This window comes from Rattus norvegicus, chromosome 18 (assembly GCF_021556685.1).
Source record: "Rattus norvegicus strain SHRSP/BbbUtx chromosome 18, alternate assembly SHRSP_T2T, whole genome shotgun sequence".
Classification (NCBI taxonomy): domain Eukaryota; kingdom Metazoa; phylum Chordata; class Mammalia; order Rodentia; family Muridae; genus Rattus; species Rattus norvegicus.
Genome location: NC_141551.1, coordinates 34,743,046 through 34,758,949, shown reverse-complemented (window position 1 = coordinate 34,758,949; position 15,904 = coordinate 34,743,046). Strand labels below are relative to the sequence as shown.

General features: G+C 42.8%; 1 protein-coding gene across 42 annotated transcripts in view; it reads left to right on the top strand.

Moving 5' to 3' along the window:
* Ppp2r2b (protein phosphatase 2, regulatory subunit B, beta) overlaps nucleotides 1–15,904 on the top strand; it is a 427,050-nt gene that overhangs the window by 394,269 nt on the left and 16,877 nt on the right. For all 42 annotated transcript variants that reach the window (NR_073588.2, NM_022209.4, NM_001402382.1 and 39 more), the window contains one exon: nucleotides 10,665–10,834. Coding sequence is in view for 41 of the 42 variants with exons in the window: in NM_022209.4 (NP_071545.2) it covers nucleotides 10,665–10,834 (170 nt within the window). In the remaining variant the exon portion in view is untranslated. The remainder of the gene's footprint in view (nucleotides 1–10,664; nucleotides 10,835–15,904) is intronic.

The following is a 15,904-nucleotide window of genomic DNA, read 5'->3' as shown; positions in this document are numbered from 1 at the left end:
AATCCTACTCTGACAGACAAAGGGGATGTTTGTACCAATCACACACAGCCTTGTTCCTTTTATACCAAGCACAGTAGTCCATTTGCTAGGTGAACAGGTGAAGTGCTTCCCCTCTGACCCAGGTAGAAATAGTTTCAGTGTCACCAAAAGCAGGAAGTCTACTATAAACCATTTGAAATAGTCCAGGCTAGAGATGGCTCCTGCAAGAGCTGGAGCAAGCACCTGTCATTGTCCTTTGTTTTCTCAAGGCATTCAAAAGTGGAGTGTTCTAAACAGATTGTCCTGGCATAAAAGGTACTCAGCCAAGTGTTTGGTTGGCAGTCATTTGCCCAAGGTAGCCAGGACAGCAGAGAGGAGAATAACAGCTGCTCTCTGGGGGGTCAACGTGACCCATTCCTCCACATTTTTGCTTCTTTATAGGAAATGGTAATGCTTGTTTACTAGGAACTCACCAGCATTAGTGTTGATTGTAATAGTGTTTTCATTGGTACTTCAGTGGTGTTTCTACATGCCCAGTGACTCCGAGTGACAGTGGGTCTCTGTCACCTATATTAATAGCAACCTATTACCTGGTGTTCTTTATTGACTTCTATGTCGTAACCAGATCTTGACAACATTGATCTAGAAGACCACAGAAGAAAGTCATGGTCTCTGGGCCAGAAATGGATGTCACATGACAGTGAGAAGGGGGAAAGCTAAAAGGGCAAAGTCTAATACCAAGAAAACTTTTGTCGTTTAGAGAATTTTAAATCCACTGAACAACTGCAGGCAAGAAGGTGTCTTCCTTGTGTTCTGTTGAGGTTTATAGGAGAAATCTCAAAGACCAGCTATCGCAGTTTATGACAGACCTGAGGCTTGGAAACCTGGGTTTAATGGGGATGAGGAAAATATATATGTAACCATGGTGGCCATCAGTGTTGTTCTGGGGTGAAACCAACTCAAGTGTGTAACTTGGGTTTCTTGGCTTAATTCTTCCAAGCCTGTATGTCTACCTCTATGAAACAAGATCAATTACTGGATATTCGGATTGCCATGAGGAGCAGTGAAATGATGCCTGCCCTTGGCAAACACTCAGCATTTATTAGTGTGTTATTGTTCACGAAAGTCCATGGAGTCAGAGATAAAAATGAGAAAATTGGGGCTCAGAAAAGCAAGTTAATTACAAAAAGGCAAATGCTAAATGAAACCAATCTCTAAAACCCATGACTGAACATTGATGGTAATGACAGGTATAAATATAACCTGTCCTTCTGCCTCACCAAGCCTAAGATATAGCCAGGTAAGACAGGCACCTAAGAAAGCTAGAGCAAGCATCAGCATTTTGTACAAGAGTCTGACTTTTAGGAAATCAACACATTGTGGATTTTATCGTCTAGTTGCTTTGTTTCCATTTTTTGAAACAAGGTCTCTTATAGTGCAGGCTGACCTCACACTTTGTTCTGTAACCCATACTGGCCTTAAATTCCTGATCCTCCTGACTGCCTCTCAAGCACTAGAATCACAAGCATGTAGCATCATGCCCAGTTCAACACAATACAGACCGATTTCTGTAGAACCTGCTGAGGGCTTACCTCAGGCACTGAAGGGAGTCCATGAGCAACAATGCTGTCTGAAAGATAACCCTTTGTTTCCTGTGGTGGTTATAAAATGTGTTCTCTCTCCATCAAAGCACGATGGCTAGAAAGTTAAGATTTACCTTGGAATATATAGTAATCTTTATTATCAAATGGTGGAACCTAGAAACATACTTTTGGATTTGTCTGTGAAGGTCTTCCCACAGATATTTGTCTGAGGAAAGGTTGGAGTCCCCAGACGAATAAACAGGGATAAAAGAAGAAGCCAATTAGGTGCCAACATTTCCTGCCTTGCTTCCTGACCCATAGAGATATAAGTAGAACTAGCTAAATGTTGCTATCACCATGAGCTACACCATACCTTTCCTACCATGATGGTGGCCTCTCAAATCTTAAGGCAAAATAAATTATTCTTCCCCACAGCGGTCAAGTGTTTGGTCATAGCAACAGCAAAATAACAAATAGGAAAGGAAAGAAAGGCCTATGTTGAAGGTTTGTCTAGAGCTGTGAAAGAGTCCTGCAGGTAGTAGGTGCTTTATGAATTGGCCCTGATACACTATGTTAATTCCACAAAGAGATCACTCTACTTGTTAACTGTGGTTGGTGAGAGCACCAAGATAATGAAGCATTTGCTTGCCTATTTATACAAAGGTTGTAAGCTTAGATTAGCTTACGTCCATTTTCTGAGACCATCTCTCCCTGCAAGATATGGCAAGGTCCTAGGGGGATAGCAGTGGACAACAGAGTCAACACTCAGTTCATGTTTTAGTCAATTACCAATGGTAGGCAACTCTAAATCCCCGTGTTTTGCCTGCTTAAGAGTTTTAACATGTGACCTGGCCCGTAAGACAGTCCGCTACCAGCTCCAACCCAGCACTAGAATTTCCTCCGTTAACAATGTCTCTACTCCACCTGTACAATGCTTTAGATGCCACCAGACACTAGATTAGTGGTGGATTAATGACAATGTATTTCTGGGGAAAATAAGCTCTGGGAGCACACAGTCATTCATGCAGGAGTCGTGAGAAGACAGAGGGGCTGTGAGCCGCCCACACAAGGTCCTTGTGATGCCTGTTCCCTGCTGAGGGAGATTGCCCCCACTCAGTGTGAACTGCTCACCTTGGTCTGCTAGGAGATTGCTGTCAGCAGGATATGGCTCTTCTCTTCCCCTCCATGCATCTGCCTCTCCTAGCCATGATTATGTATAAAGCCTGGGAACCAGGAACAGCTTGAGAGTGCAGCCCTAGCCTTCATGGTACCATGACAACCAGCTTCCCAGCGTTCACCCCTAATAACAGGCCACTCACTTGCCATCTCCTCCACCTGGGCAGAGACTCCCTAGGGGGCTGAATCTGTTCTTGGAACAGCTGCAAGAAGCTTCCTGTAGGGAACAAATTATCAGAGACAGAGAAGGAGGGATCAAAGAGAATTCTTTCTGAGGGGAAAAAGGACAGAGCAGAAAGTCCTGAGTCTCTAACATGTGATGTGTGGCAGGAAATCCAAGGACACTGCCTTCATGATTCTGGAGCTCATGGTCACAGGAACGTACAGTTCTGCAGAGAGAGAGGCATGAGGCTCATGGATACCCTGCCCCACACTAGCCTTGCAGGGAGAGGGCTATAATGGAGTGAAAGACCAATATGAGCCCTCATAAAGCCAGGCCTGCCTGTTAACAGATTTCTTCATTAGGCTCCTGTCGAGACCCCCACTGCCAACTCATCATCTTGTCTGGACTGGAGCCACCTCCTATTGCTGCTGCCTGCTGGATAGACTGTGCTCAGAGACGTCCCCTTCAATCAATATCCTTCCAGAATGGCAGTTCTCAAAAAGGGACTAGACCTGTATAGCTAATAAATGACTATTCTTCACAAAAGGATGACAAATAGGTCCACAGTTAATGAACTTCTCTGTGGACACTAGCCCAAATGCAGACTTTAAATTGACAGGCCAGTACTGAGCTAAGCGCAGGTCTCTCTTCCCTTCCCTTTAGATCATAGATTCTAGCCAAGGTTACCGCATGGAAGGTCCCACCCTCAGAGCTAATAAGCCCATATGATATGCACACTCAGGGACCAGAGGCTCCTGTAGGGCCCAGTCTCCCCATCTTGTTTCCCTCAGCTATGCAGTAGAGCTGATTCTGCCTCCGCTGTGCCTGGCAGGGACAGGTGCTGTTGTGATCACCATTTCTTTCTTTCTGGAAAGCCTATTCTTCAACCTGGAACTTTCTAACCCCTCATGAATCTACCGACTTTTGAAAATAATAGGAAGAGGATCTTGGAGTAACCAAGTCATAAGTGTTTGCTACACAAACATAAGGACCTAAGTTCTCTTCTCCAGCTCAGGATGCAATGGCAGATGCTTGTAATCCCAAAACTGTGGATCCTTGCAGCTTTTCAGACAGCCAGTGAGCCAGTGTCCAAATGATCAAGTGCTGGGTTCTGTGAGAGACCCTGTCTCAAAGTATAAGGTGGAGAGTGATAGAGGAAGACACTTGCCATTGACCTCAGACATCTGTGTAACACACACAGGTACAAATACAAACACACAAATCTGTGCACAAACATACACAAACACACACAAAACACAAGTTTGAAGTTAGGCCAAGTTTACTTGTAAAATGGGGAGGGGACAATGCAGGCATTGGAGTGGTTCAGGAATGCCCTGTAAGCTGAATCTCAAGTGGGAGAAACAAGAGCAAGACAGATTAGCAAAAGAGAAAGGATCAAGTCAGAGAATGTGCACAATGCTTCATAAACACCCTCAGCACCTTTATAGCTTGTCAACCATATGTCACAAGCTATTTAACCTATGTGGCTCACAGGTGAGTTATGTTTAATCTCACTCTTAATTTTTTATACTTAATTACTAATGTTAAAAATCAAATTCAGGATTCTCTAGAAATGTATAGACATTGCAGATGAAACAAGCTCACTGTGTGGGGGACACACTTCTCCTGCCTGGCAGTCATCAATGGAGCTGAATGGAAATTGTTGCTTGTATAGAGTAAAGACACTCAAGTCAAGCGACCCCATTGTCTCTGCTGCATGCTGTGTGCATTTATACTGTTCACTCTCTGCCTGGTCCTGAGGCAGATGATGAGTAGATCAGACAGGCCTGGGATGCTGACATGCTGATATAGGGCTCAGTGTGGGCTGGCCTTTTGGCTGGGGACAGTAGGGACTCTCTGGCGACATCTGAGCAGGGAGGAGCTTTGGAATCAGTCTAGCACATGACTGGTATCCTGAAGTCTTATGCACTCTCACTAATCTGTTCAACCATCTCAATGCTTGGTCCACTATTTGAAGCTCCTGGATTCTGGCTTTGTTGATTCTATCATACCGTGAGCTTACCAGCAGCAATGGGAAGGAAAAAGTGACTAATCCAGGGTAGTTCTGCAGCTCAGAGCCATGCAAAGACAGCTGCTTAGCAAATAGGCTCTTCAAGTACCCAAAGAGAGGGAGGAATTGTCATGACCCAGGGAAACAGGAGCAGCTTATGAAGTTTAGTAGAGAGCCCATGAACTCTTGTCCCCTCTTTTTGCTGCTGATATAGGAAGAGGGACAACAGCTTCCTATTCCTGTAGTCCCAAATTATCACAGTTTAGAGAACTTAGGGACTAGAAAACAGAGTCCTGGAAGTCAAGTCTGATTTGAGCTCCATTGGACCAAAGCCAAAGTGTCAATAGAGTTCTGGGGACTGTTGTCATTACATCAGACCCAGATAATCAGATATCAGATAATGTGATAGCACTTTCTAGTTCTTTTTAGTTTTTGAGATAAATTCTCTCAAACTCAATTATCCTACCACAGCCTCCCAAGTACTAGGATTTCACTTTTGATTGGGGGGGGGGTGCATTTGTGTGTGTGTGTGTGTGTGTGTGTGTGTGTGTGTGTGTGTGTGTGTGTTCATTCTTTGAGACTTGGTCTCACTCTATATTTCAGGCTGGCCTGGAACTCCTGCCTCGGTCTCCCAAATGCTGGGATTCCAAGTGTGCGCCACTACATCCAGATCACATTCTTGTCAGTTTACAGTCTTAATTGCCCTTATCTACAACATATTACAAGTTCAAGAGATGGGAGTATGGACATCTTAAATGGTAGAGTTCCAGTATTCTGTCTGCCACAGAAAAGGAGTACATTTTCCAATGAGGCCTAGCACAGACCCCGAGTCACAATAAATGAGGAGGAACACAGCAACCTCACTCTTTATGCTCACCCATACAACTCAGATCTTACCCATGTACCGTAAGCCTTCTGTGTGCCACGTGTGACCCTTGCACTTATGGATGTATGCCATGTGCCAGGCATGGTGGTATCTCATGAAACTGAAACCCTGGCGTCTCTGAGCCAAAGATGAGCCTAAGTATTCATTATTCCCCTTATTATTGATGCTACTTTTGTGCTATGGGGAAGAACTGGATTGTTGCAACAGAAGCCTCTAGAGCCTGATGCACTTTCTAACTTTTTCTTAATCATGTGTAGCTCTTCTTTGTCTCATCATTTCTCTTCCTGTGAAGCTTTGTACATGACTGAAAAAAATAGGGTTTTACTTATGCCACTTTGATTTTTTTTTTTGATTTTTTAAAAAAATATATACTTCCATTGTGGGAATGGGACACGCATGCCTTGTACACATGTGGAAGTCAGAGGACTACTTATAGGAATCAGTTCTCTCCTTCTACCATGTGGCTTCAGATTGAGCTCAGGTTTGATAGCAAGTATCATTACCCACAGAGCATCTTGCCAGCTCTTTATTTCTGAAAGAGAGTTTTGCTTTGAAGCCCTGGCTTCCTTGGTTCTCTCTATGTAGTTTAGGCACATAGCAACCCTCCTACCTCGGATTATAGGTATATAACATCATGCAAGGTATGTGTATGTGTACATCCCATACAGGTATGTGTGGACATGTTGGGTATTACTGACACCTTGCTACCTTTCTCTCTCTCTCTCTCTCTCTCTCTCTCTCTCTCTCTCTCTCTCTCTCTCTCTCTCTCGCACGCACACACACACACACACACACACACACACACACATTCATTTACAGTTTTAGACAGGCTTTCTCACTGAACATAGAGCTCACCATTTTGGCTAGACTGGCTTGCCATCGAGTACCCAAGATCTGCCTGCCAGGCTGTCCCCACCCCCACAACCAGGGCTGCTGTTCCAGATGTGTACTGCCAAGTTCAGCTTTTTACATAGATGCTGAGGATCCAGATTCAGGGATCCTCATTCTTATGAGCAAGCAGTTTGGCCACTGAGCCCTCCCAAGTCCCCAAAGTAAATTTTTGGCTCATAGTAGGGTTTAGCTCTGGAAGCATATTTTAAAGACATTTATGAAGAAAGTATATATAGGGAATTTTTTTAAAGATATATGTAAAAGCTAAGGGCAGATATGTTGCCTTCAGCATTCACTTATTCTCCACCCGGCTGTGCAATACATCATGTGGCTGCAGTGTTCACTGAGGGATAGTTGTTTGTGAAGTATTTATGAAAAGCTTGTTTCAAGGATTGAGCCACTGGGCCTCAGTGTTCCCTACTTTTGAATCCTCTAATGCTGAATATGATCTCAATCCCCAATCTCTAGCCCAAGTCTGGAAATCAGGACTCTAACGTAATAAATACAGTAGCCACTAACTAAATCTTAAAGTACTTCTCTCACTGTTCTCAGCTGGGCAAAGGCCAAAGTCTTCAGCCCTAGGGAGTTCTTACCCTCTGTGGGGAAACCGTGGCCCAATTCTCTCATTGAGCAAAATTATTGGATGTGTCTCCTATGTAGCAAAAATTGCTGGCTGCATCTCAATCGGTGAGCCTTTTCTCTCCAGGGGCAAAACTGTTGCCTGCAAATCTCCAAAGAAAAATTACCATCTGCCTCACTCCATACAGAAATTGCCAGTTGTGTCCCCGCTATGGGGAAATTGTCAACCAGGTCTCAGAATGGAAAAATCTGCCAGCTGCTCTTCTCCACGGCAGACAAGTCTGCAGAAGTGATCGATGTAAAACCCATGCATGAGTCTGAGTTCAGTCCTCCCTCATTACAAACAATCCTTTCACATCCCTCTCATCTGCCAAGGTGATAGTGGCTTAGAAGGGAGAGACCTTTAAGCCAAAGTCATGTGTGTCAAATGATAGCCTGGAGGTGACCTATTCCAGAGATGATAATAAATGTACTCAGCAGATTGTAATTATGTATTTGTATGTATGTGTATATGTAACAATAATTAAGAAAAAAGAAGGGAAAGCAAAGGCTAAATGCAGATGAAGTTCAAACTTGCACTGTGTTCCTGCCAGCTATGAGGACACCTTTATTGACTGATTAATTCATGGGAAAGAGCTCAAAGATTTATGAATGTTGAATGGATTCATACCATGCAGTACATAGAAACTCAAGATATAGTTGGTTTTAATTCATTCCAGCCTGAATTCTCACTCAGTGCCCCATGACAGGAGTGGGAAGAGTAGAGGAGGAGAGTCCATGGCACGCATTACGGATATGAGCATTATGGGTCAGCCTGAGTATGGGAACAAAGCAAGAGAAAGTAACTATGTGGAGTGGACAAGAGTGGGGGTCCTGGGACGTTTGCTCCTTTGGTCTTGTTGGCCTGTTTTCTGTTCCATAATGGGAATGCTCATACATCTGAGCATTAGATGAAACAATAAATACATAGATACAGAGTTTGTAAATAGATACAGAGTTGCAAAGATAGTTACTTAGGTACAAAGATGGATACTTAAGTGCATAAGAAATTGTAATTTGCATTATATTGATATCTATAAAGCATATATATGTGCCTGTTTGTGAATCTGCCATATACCCATAGCATAGGTCTAGGCTACCAGGATTCCTTCCCATCAAGAATATGTCTTTAGGAGAGAGAGCAAAGCTCATCTCACCTCTCATATTCCCTTTTTTTTTTCTCCTATGACTTTTTCCTGAAATCTGGTTGGAAACTTTGAAGTTCAACTGAATTCTGATGCCAAGCCTAGGTGATCTCAGGGGAAATTTTAGGACGCATGTTTTGCCATATGCCCAGAAAAAACTTTGAATGTCTCTAACACTGAAGCAAAAGGGGGTCCCAGTTCCTTCATTTCGCCCATACATAGCTTATAACATGGTAAACCTCAATTCTGAACTGTAGCTAAGTTTGTGTGATTTGGTAACATTTGTCTCCTCCAACCCTGTGAGGCCCTGTGCCCATTTAGTATTGTTTGTATTATTATTATTATTATTTCAGGGCCAGCCACTTGGGATTAGCTAGCCAATTCCGGGGCTCAGTCTTAATGAAATATGACTGGCCATCACAGTATATAAGAAAGATAAAAGTACTAACAAGTATTTACTGAGGCCCTGCTATGTGCAAGCTCATGTGCTAAGTAATGTGAAGTCCTTTTTGGCAACTGGTAAACCTGAAGCTACAACAATCAATACAGTGTCCACAGTCAGTCACTGATGAGGATAGGTATATGTGACACAAGCAGCCTGTGCCTTATTGAAACCTGTTATACTGTGTTGAGTTGATATTCCTGGAAGGCCAGCTCTTTACTAATGGAAATGGAGGAGTAGTTCAAAAGGAGTTCCTTTTGAACCTTGCTGAGTTAAACTGGAACCAAATTCAAACACTAACATCCACAAAACAATAAAAATAAAGCCCTTAGCAATGAGAATAGAACCAGAAAAATTAGGAAATTCATTGAAACAAGAGAGAGAGGCTCACTGTCTCAGGAGGCCTTTGACAGGCCTGAGGTGCTGCTACCTCTGCTGCTGTTGTTACTGCTGTTGCTTCCTTCTCTTCATCTTCCTCATCATCATCCCCTCTTCCTCCTCCTCCTCCTTTTATATCTCCACCTCCTTTTTCTTCTTCCACTCTCCTAATATTTCAGGAAAAAAAAAGACTTCTTGAGGAGCCATGCCAACAAGAAGTAGAAATTAGTCACACCTAGCAAGAAAGAGAATCAAAAGATCAGGCTGACAATGTCCCTAAAGGACATTGCAGATACCATTTATATATAAGGATACCTGGGGCACCTAAGTCACCCAAGCAAAGGATGTCCTGACCTTTGATTTAAGGCAGTCTGGGGATTTGCTACATCACAACCCAAGAAAAATGTAAACACATGTCCATACAAAATGCTATACATAAATAATCATGGTGCCATTATCTGTCAGTGGGGAAAGCTCAAATGTTTATCAAATGACCAATGAGTCAACAGAATACTGAAATTCCATGCAATGATTTAGCAAAGAACATGCTACAACATGATAAACTTTGGAAACAATATGGTATATTAAGTCAGGTACAAATTACCTATGTGCTATGGTTGAATTATATGAAATTGCTAGAATTAGAATCCAGAAAGTGGATTGATGTTTGCCTAGAGATGCAGGAATGGAAAATAAAGGGTTTTGTCACGGTGTTTTATTTTGTTTTGTTTTGTGAGGGAGTTATTAGAAACATCTGAATTTAGATTGTGGTATGATTACATAAACACACCATGATACATAAAACTGCTGAGTTGTGCATTTTGAGTATTTTAGAGTTATATAGATTACATGTTTTAGAAAAAACTGAAAATTCAGTGTTTAAGCATGTAAAATAACTCCAAGGGCTGGGGGTATAGCTGAGTGGTATTTGCCTAACACACATAAGACTCTGGTTTGTTCCCAAACACCATTAAAAAAAAGACAAGGAAAAGAAAGGAGAGGAGAGGAGAGGAGAGGGAAGGAAAGGGAAGGAAAGAGGAGAGGAAAAAGAAAAAGAGAATTCTAAGGTGTCTCCCAATGTGGGCATGCACATGATATTCAGAGATGAGGGGAAAGTGATCCAGATTTGGGGCTTCCAAACAGTCAGTGTCCCAGCAGGCAGAGTAAGAGACAGGTCCCATGCCAATCACTTGGGAAAAAAGCAGTAATCCACCATTTTTCCTGTCTTCAGAGTGCTAACACTGTTGGCAACTCTTTTATATTCCACAGACACCCGCCCTACTTAGAAGTTCACTGTTAGCTCTCTGGCTGGCCCCAACTCCAGAGCCTGCTCACAAGCCTGGGCTATCTGTATTCATCACATTTTCCCTTTGTCTTTCTTCTGCCCTACAGTTTTTGAAGAGCCAGAAGATCCAAGCAATAGATCGTTTTTCTCTGAAATTATCTCTTCAATTTCGGATGTGAAGTTCAGCCACAGTGGGAGGTATATCATGACCAGAGACTATCTGACCGCGAAAGTCTGGGATCTCAACATGGAAAATCGCCCCGTAGAGACATACCAGGTACAGACCACTGCCCAGCCCTCAGTATCCAGTGTACTCCCTTTGTGTGCTTTTGCATCAGCCTCTGCCTGCAGATGTTGGAAGGCTGTTCCTAGTGATGTATTTGATAAAATACTACAGGCCACAAGTGCCATATGATTTTCAAAAGGATGCACATGGACCAGTTATATGTAGTTATCACCTGGAAATGTTATATTAGACAGATATCATAGCTACAGTGAGCAAAACAAGCGTGGCCCTGCTCCCATGATTCTCTAGTGAAAAAACTGACTGATAAACAAGGAACCAACTGTGCTTGCGAAAGGGATGGTGCTGAGACCAGGGGAACCCAAGACAGGGAAGCCTTTCAGGGTAAGGAAGGTAAAGGAGAAACTGTCATGACCTCATTAGAAAAAGCATGTGCGGGGCTGGGGATTTAGCTCAGTGGTAGAGCGCTTACCTAGGAAGCCCAAGGCCCTGGGTTCGGTCCCCAGCTCCGAAAAAAAGAACCAAAAAAAAAAAAAAAAGAAAGAAAAGAAAAAAGAAAAAGCATGTGCTTAGAAAATTCCACAGCCAAAGGCCTGAAGTAAAGAGAGCTGTGGGTTGAGAAAGTTTACCTTGATGGTGGACCAGAAGGCAGAAAGCTAAGCCAGAAGACAAAACCAGGGTAGGGTCTTGCAAACTCTGGTACCTAGAGCTTTACTTGTCTCCAGCTGGGTACAGTGGAGATCTACAAGGAAATGGCACTGAAAACAATGAGTTTTGCCTCACAGTGTGAGACGCAGGCTACAGGAAAAGAGATGATGCTGATGTAAGCTAAATGGTGTCGGGATGGGGGAAGGGCACTAAGGTGGAGAGTTGGTGACATCTGCTTGCTTACTGAAGGGGAAAGGGGAAAAAGCCAAGACTGTGTAAGAAGCACTTGCCTAAGATCTGGGTAGAGGTGGCAGGAACATGGGTGGAGGGAGAAAAAAGGAGAAAGCATTGTCTCCAGGGATTTTCACTGAAAGAGTTTGACCAGACTTGGCGTTAGAAAGGCTATTAGAAAGCCATGGAGATCAATCAAGAGACAGAAATAACTATTCTTATTTTAATATATCTTTAATTAGATAAAAAGAAATGAGGCAGAGAAAAGGGCATCCAGGAAGACAGATTTGATTTATAGTGCTTTACTAGAGATTCGTTCATTTATCACAGAATTCACTCATTTCGGAGTATGTAACTCTCCAGGGTTTAGTGTATTCACAGAGCTCTAGATCCATCACCAACCCCAGAATATTTTGTCATTATAATTTTAAAAGAACATTCTGGTTGCTCTGGGGAGGAAAACCTGTAACAGAGACAGTTGAAGATACAGAAAGAAGAATCTTAAAGTTATTACAAACTGTCTTAGGGTTCCCATTGCTGTATCAACTTACACTTCCATATCACTGTTCATTATTGAAGGAAATCAGGACAGGAACTCAAACAAGACAAGAACTGGAGACAGGAGCTGATGCAGAAGCCTTGTAGACTGGCTTGCCTCCCCTGGATTGTTCAGACTGCTTTATTATAGAACCCAGACCTACCTGCCTAAGGATGGCACTACCCACAGTGGGCTGGGTCCTCCCCCATTGATCACTAATTGAGAAAATGCCTTACAGCTTGATGTCATAGAGGCTCCTTCTTCTTTGATGACTCTAACTTGTGTTAAGTTGACTTAAAACCAGGCTGTACACAATCTTTGGCAAATGGGTGAGTAGCAGCTTTAATGTGGGTATCAGCAACAAGAGAGGGGCCCAGATTCCTGACATCACAGGGTCTTACGTGTGTTGTAAGAAGGGAAATGTCGAAAGATATCCCATGGATTAATGTCTTTAATAACTAGAGAAGTGGAGTTGCCTTTTTATTTAGATGAGGAGATTGAGAGTTTTGCTTTGAACAGGTTAAGCTAATAAAACCAAAACAGAATGGGAGGTAGGCAGGCAAGTGAAAGTACACAGTAGGTCTTCAAAGCCAGAGAACTGGGAGAAACCTCCTAGGTGGTGGGTATATTTAAAGAAGAGACCAGGACCTGCCCTTGGGGTTTTCAGGTTGAGACTAGGAAGATAACTTGGTAAAGGAGATTGAGTGGAAGGGGCCAGAGAAGTGTAAGGAAAACTAGGAATGTTGAGGAAGCCAAGTGGACAAAAATCTCAAGGTGAAAAAAAGCCACCAACCATGCTATTGCTAAACTTCAAAAAAAAAGGACTGAACATTAAGCACTAGCCTTAGACATGTAGAGGTGACCAGTATCCTAACAGAGGAGTATGCAGAAAGTGTGAGTATCTGGTCAGAGGCTATTCAAGAGACTATGAAAAAAGGGTCTGCGCATAGAAGCTAGCTATGAAAATAGAGTGGATTGGTAGGTGGAATGTAGGATACAGGCAAAAAGGAAATTGGTGTGTTTGGAGCTGATAGGAGTAAACAGTGGAGAGAAAAATGAGGGTGCTGAATCCTCAAGGAACACAAGAAGGGGTGGAGTCCAGTGAAGACCTGGCCTGAGGGAGGCGGGTGGCTCATCTGTCAGAGGAAAGAGAGTGCGTGTAAGGAGCTCAGATGCAGGGGGCTGATAAATGCCATGCTGGGAGCACCCACATTTCTTACCACTTCTGTTTTCTCAGTAGAATGACAAAAGTCATCTGCTGTGTATAGTGAAAAAGTCTTTAAAATGTTCATTTAACAAAGGGAGATACCATAACATCACTGGGGGATCAGCTTGAAGTTCATTTAAAACTTGAGGACCTTGAAAGGGGTTGGTAGAGTACTTGCCTAGCATGCATGAAGCCCTTGACTCATTCCCCAGTAATGTATAAACTGGGTGTGGTATCTGTAATGCCAGCACTCAGGAAGTGGAGGCAGGGGGATCAATTCAAAGACATCCTCAGCCTGAGATAGATGAAATTTGTCTCAAAAAATATTTTAATAAAATAAGACAAATATATATAAACTTGTCTTCCATTTACCAGCTTGACACAGATGACAGACAAGAGGTGCAGTTTTGTTTCAGGGGTTTAATTCAAAAGGAGAGGTTTGTTAAGATACTCACTAAAAGTGAAGTTGTCATGATGGACTGCCAAACTTTAAGGAGCTAGGAAAGAACAAAGCACTTGAGTCAGTGGGTGTGAAGACCTGACAGAAAGGAAATAGCAATAGAAAGAGACTATCACAGAATATACTGCTTTAGTCATGTGACAGTGGGGGCAGGGAGGACAACCATTGGGTATGATAGTAGTTAAGAAGCAGGTATTTGAGTCACTAAAAATGATCACAGGAAGAAGAATAGAAGGCAGAGGGAGATACTCAAGTTGCTTCAAGGAATGGCAGTGCTTCTGATGGTGTGAGACCAGTGGACAGATAGCAAGAAATTGAGTTTGAATGTGTAACATCAAAGGAACTGAGAACAAGACAAGTACAGTTGCCACGAGCAACAGGGCAGCCCATTTTTGGCTTATGGACTTGGGAACAAAATTCCACATCATCCCCTGGAGAGTTGTAAGAAGTAGCAATGTCTTCAGAGACAAGAGCAGGGAGAAAATGGGGGTCATAGACACTGGACTCTAGGAAGACTGACTGAGTTCCACAGCACATCACAATGGAGCTTAAGAACCAGAATTCAGGGCCAATAGGCACCATGATCACTGTGTTACCCACATGGTTCAAAGAGTATACCACCCCATGTACAAGAGTTGGATTCTCCCCTAAATCCTAGACTTCGAGGTTCAGCTAAAATGTTCCTACACAATACTGGCCTCTCAGCCCTGGGTATTTGGGCCAGCGTGGTACTAGTGCTTTTTGTCCAGCTGCAGAAGATAACCCTATAGTTTCACACTTCTCAAAACAAAAGAGAGAATGCTGTGACTGGAACCTGGGGGTGGGTGGGATTGGAGCAGACAGCCTGCCAGAGCGCCTTGGCTAGAAAAGAGAAGATTAGGGACACATGGTAGCAAACACGGTTACTCTTATTTTGGGAAAAGGCTTTTAGAACAAATCTAGTTTTAGACCACAGGTCCTGGTTCTGAAGCCACGTTTGGCTGGTGCCAGACTTGGAGATCGTATGTGGAGAACACTAAGAACTAGGTGGCTTAGCACGTGTATTCAAATGAAGTATCACATTTTATTTTAACTTAGAAAAGTGTGCCTCAGAGCCACTTAAATTTAAATACTATATCAAAGATGATAATATACTATCTACAATTTATAAACTCTCAGTTTGTATCTAGAATGGTCTTGGGGAAAAGATCTTTAGATGGGAGCCATTTTCACGAGCAGCAAGACATCCACTTATACAATCTTGGCCCATGGACAGAGAGAAGAGATCCCCAGCATCCCCTAGAGCAGTGGTTCTCAGCCTTCCTAATGTTGTGACCCTTCAATACCATTCCTCATGTTGTGATGACCCCCAACCATTAAATTACTTTCATTGCTACTTCCTAACTATAATTTTACTTCTGTTATGAATTATAATATAAATATCTGTATTTTCTGACTATCTTAGGCAATCCCTGTGAAAGGGTCCCAACCCACAGGTTACGAACCACTGACACAGACTGTTGCTAGATCAGCAGTATCTTCAGAGAAACAGTAGGCCAAGAGCTGGTAGACATGTGTGGGCAGTGCTCCCACTATGCATTTTTGTGCATACACCAACAGAACCCGGCATGTTTCTGTAAATATAGACTTCAGTATCATTTGCTGTTTTCAAACTTCCCTACAGAATAGAGGTAGACCACCTACATCTAACAGGCTGAAACCACCCACTCTGCCTGACTTTGATAAATACCAGCCTTCAGCTGCTATCACGCCACATGAGAACAGTTGAGTAGCTAGAACAGAGACCGTCATATCATCATGAACCTAAATGTTCACTATAAATGATCTAACCCAAAACGATCGACACCCAAAACTTTGTGAATACCAACATTAAGGCCACAGTGGAAAATTCCATGTTGAATCTCACGAAAACAAGCTTCATTTTATGCATATCATTTTAAAGTACTATATAAAAATAACTTTAGGATGTATATAAGATATATGAAATGTAAACAAATTTCATGTTTGTATTGATTCATT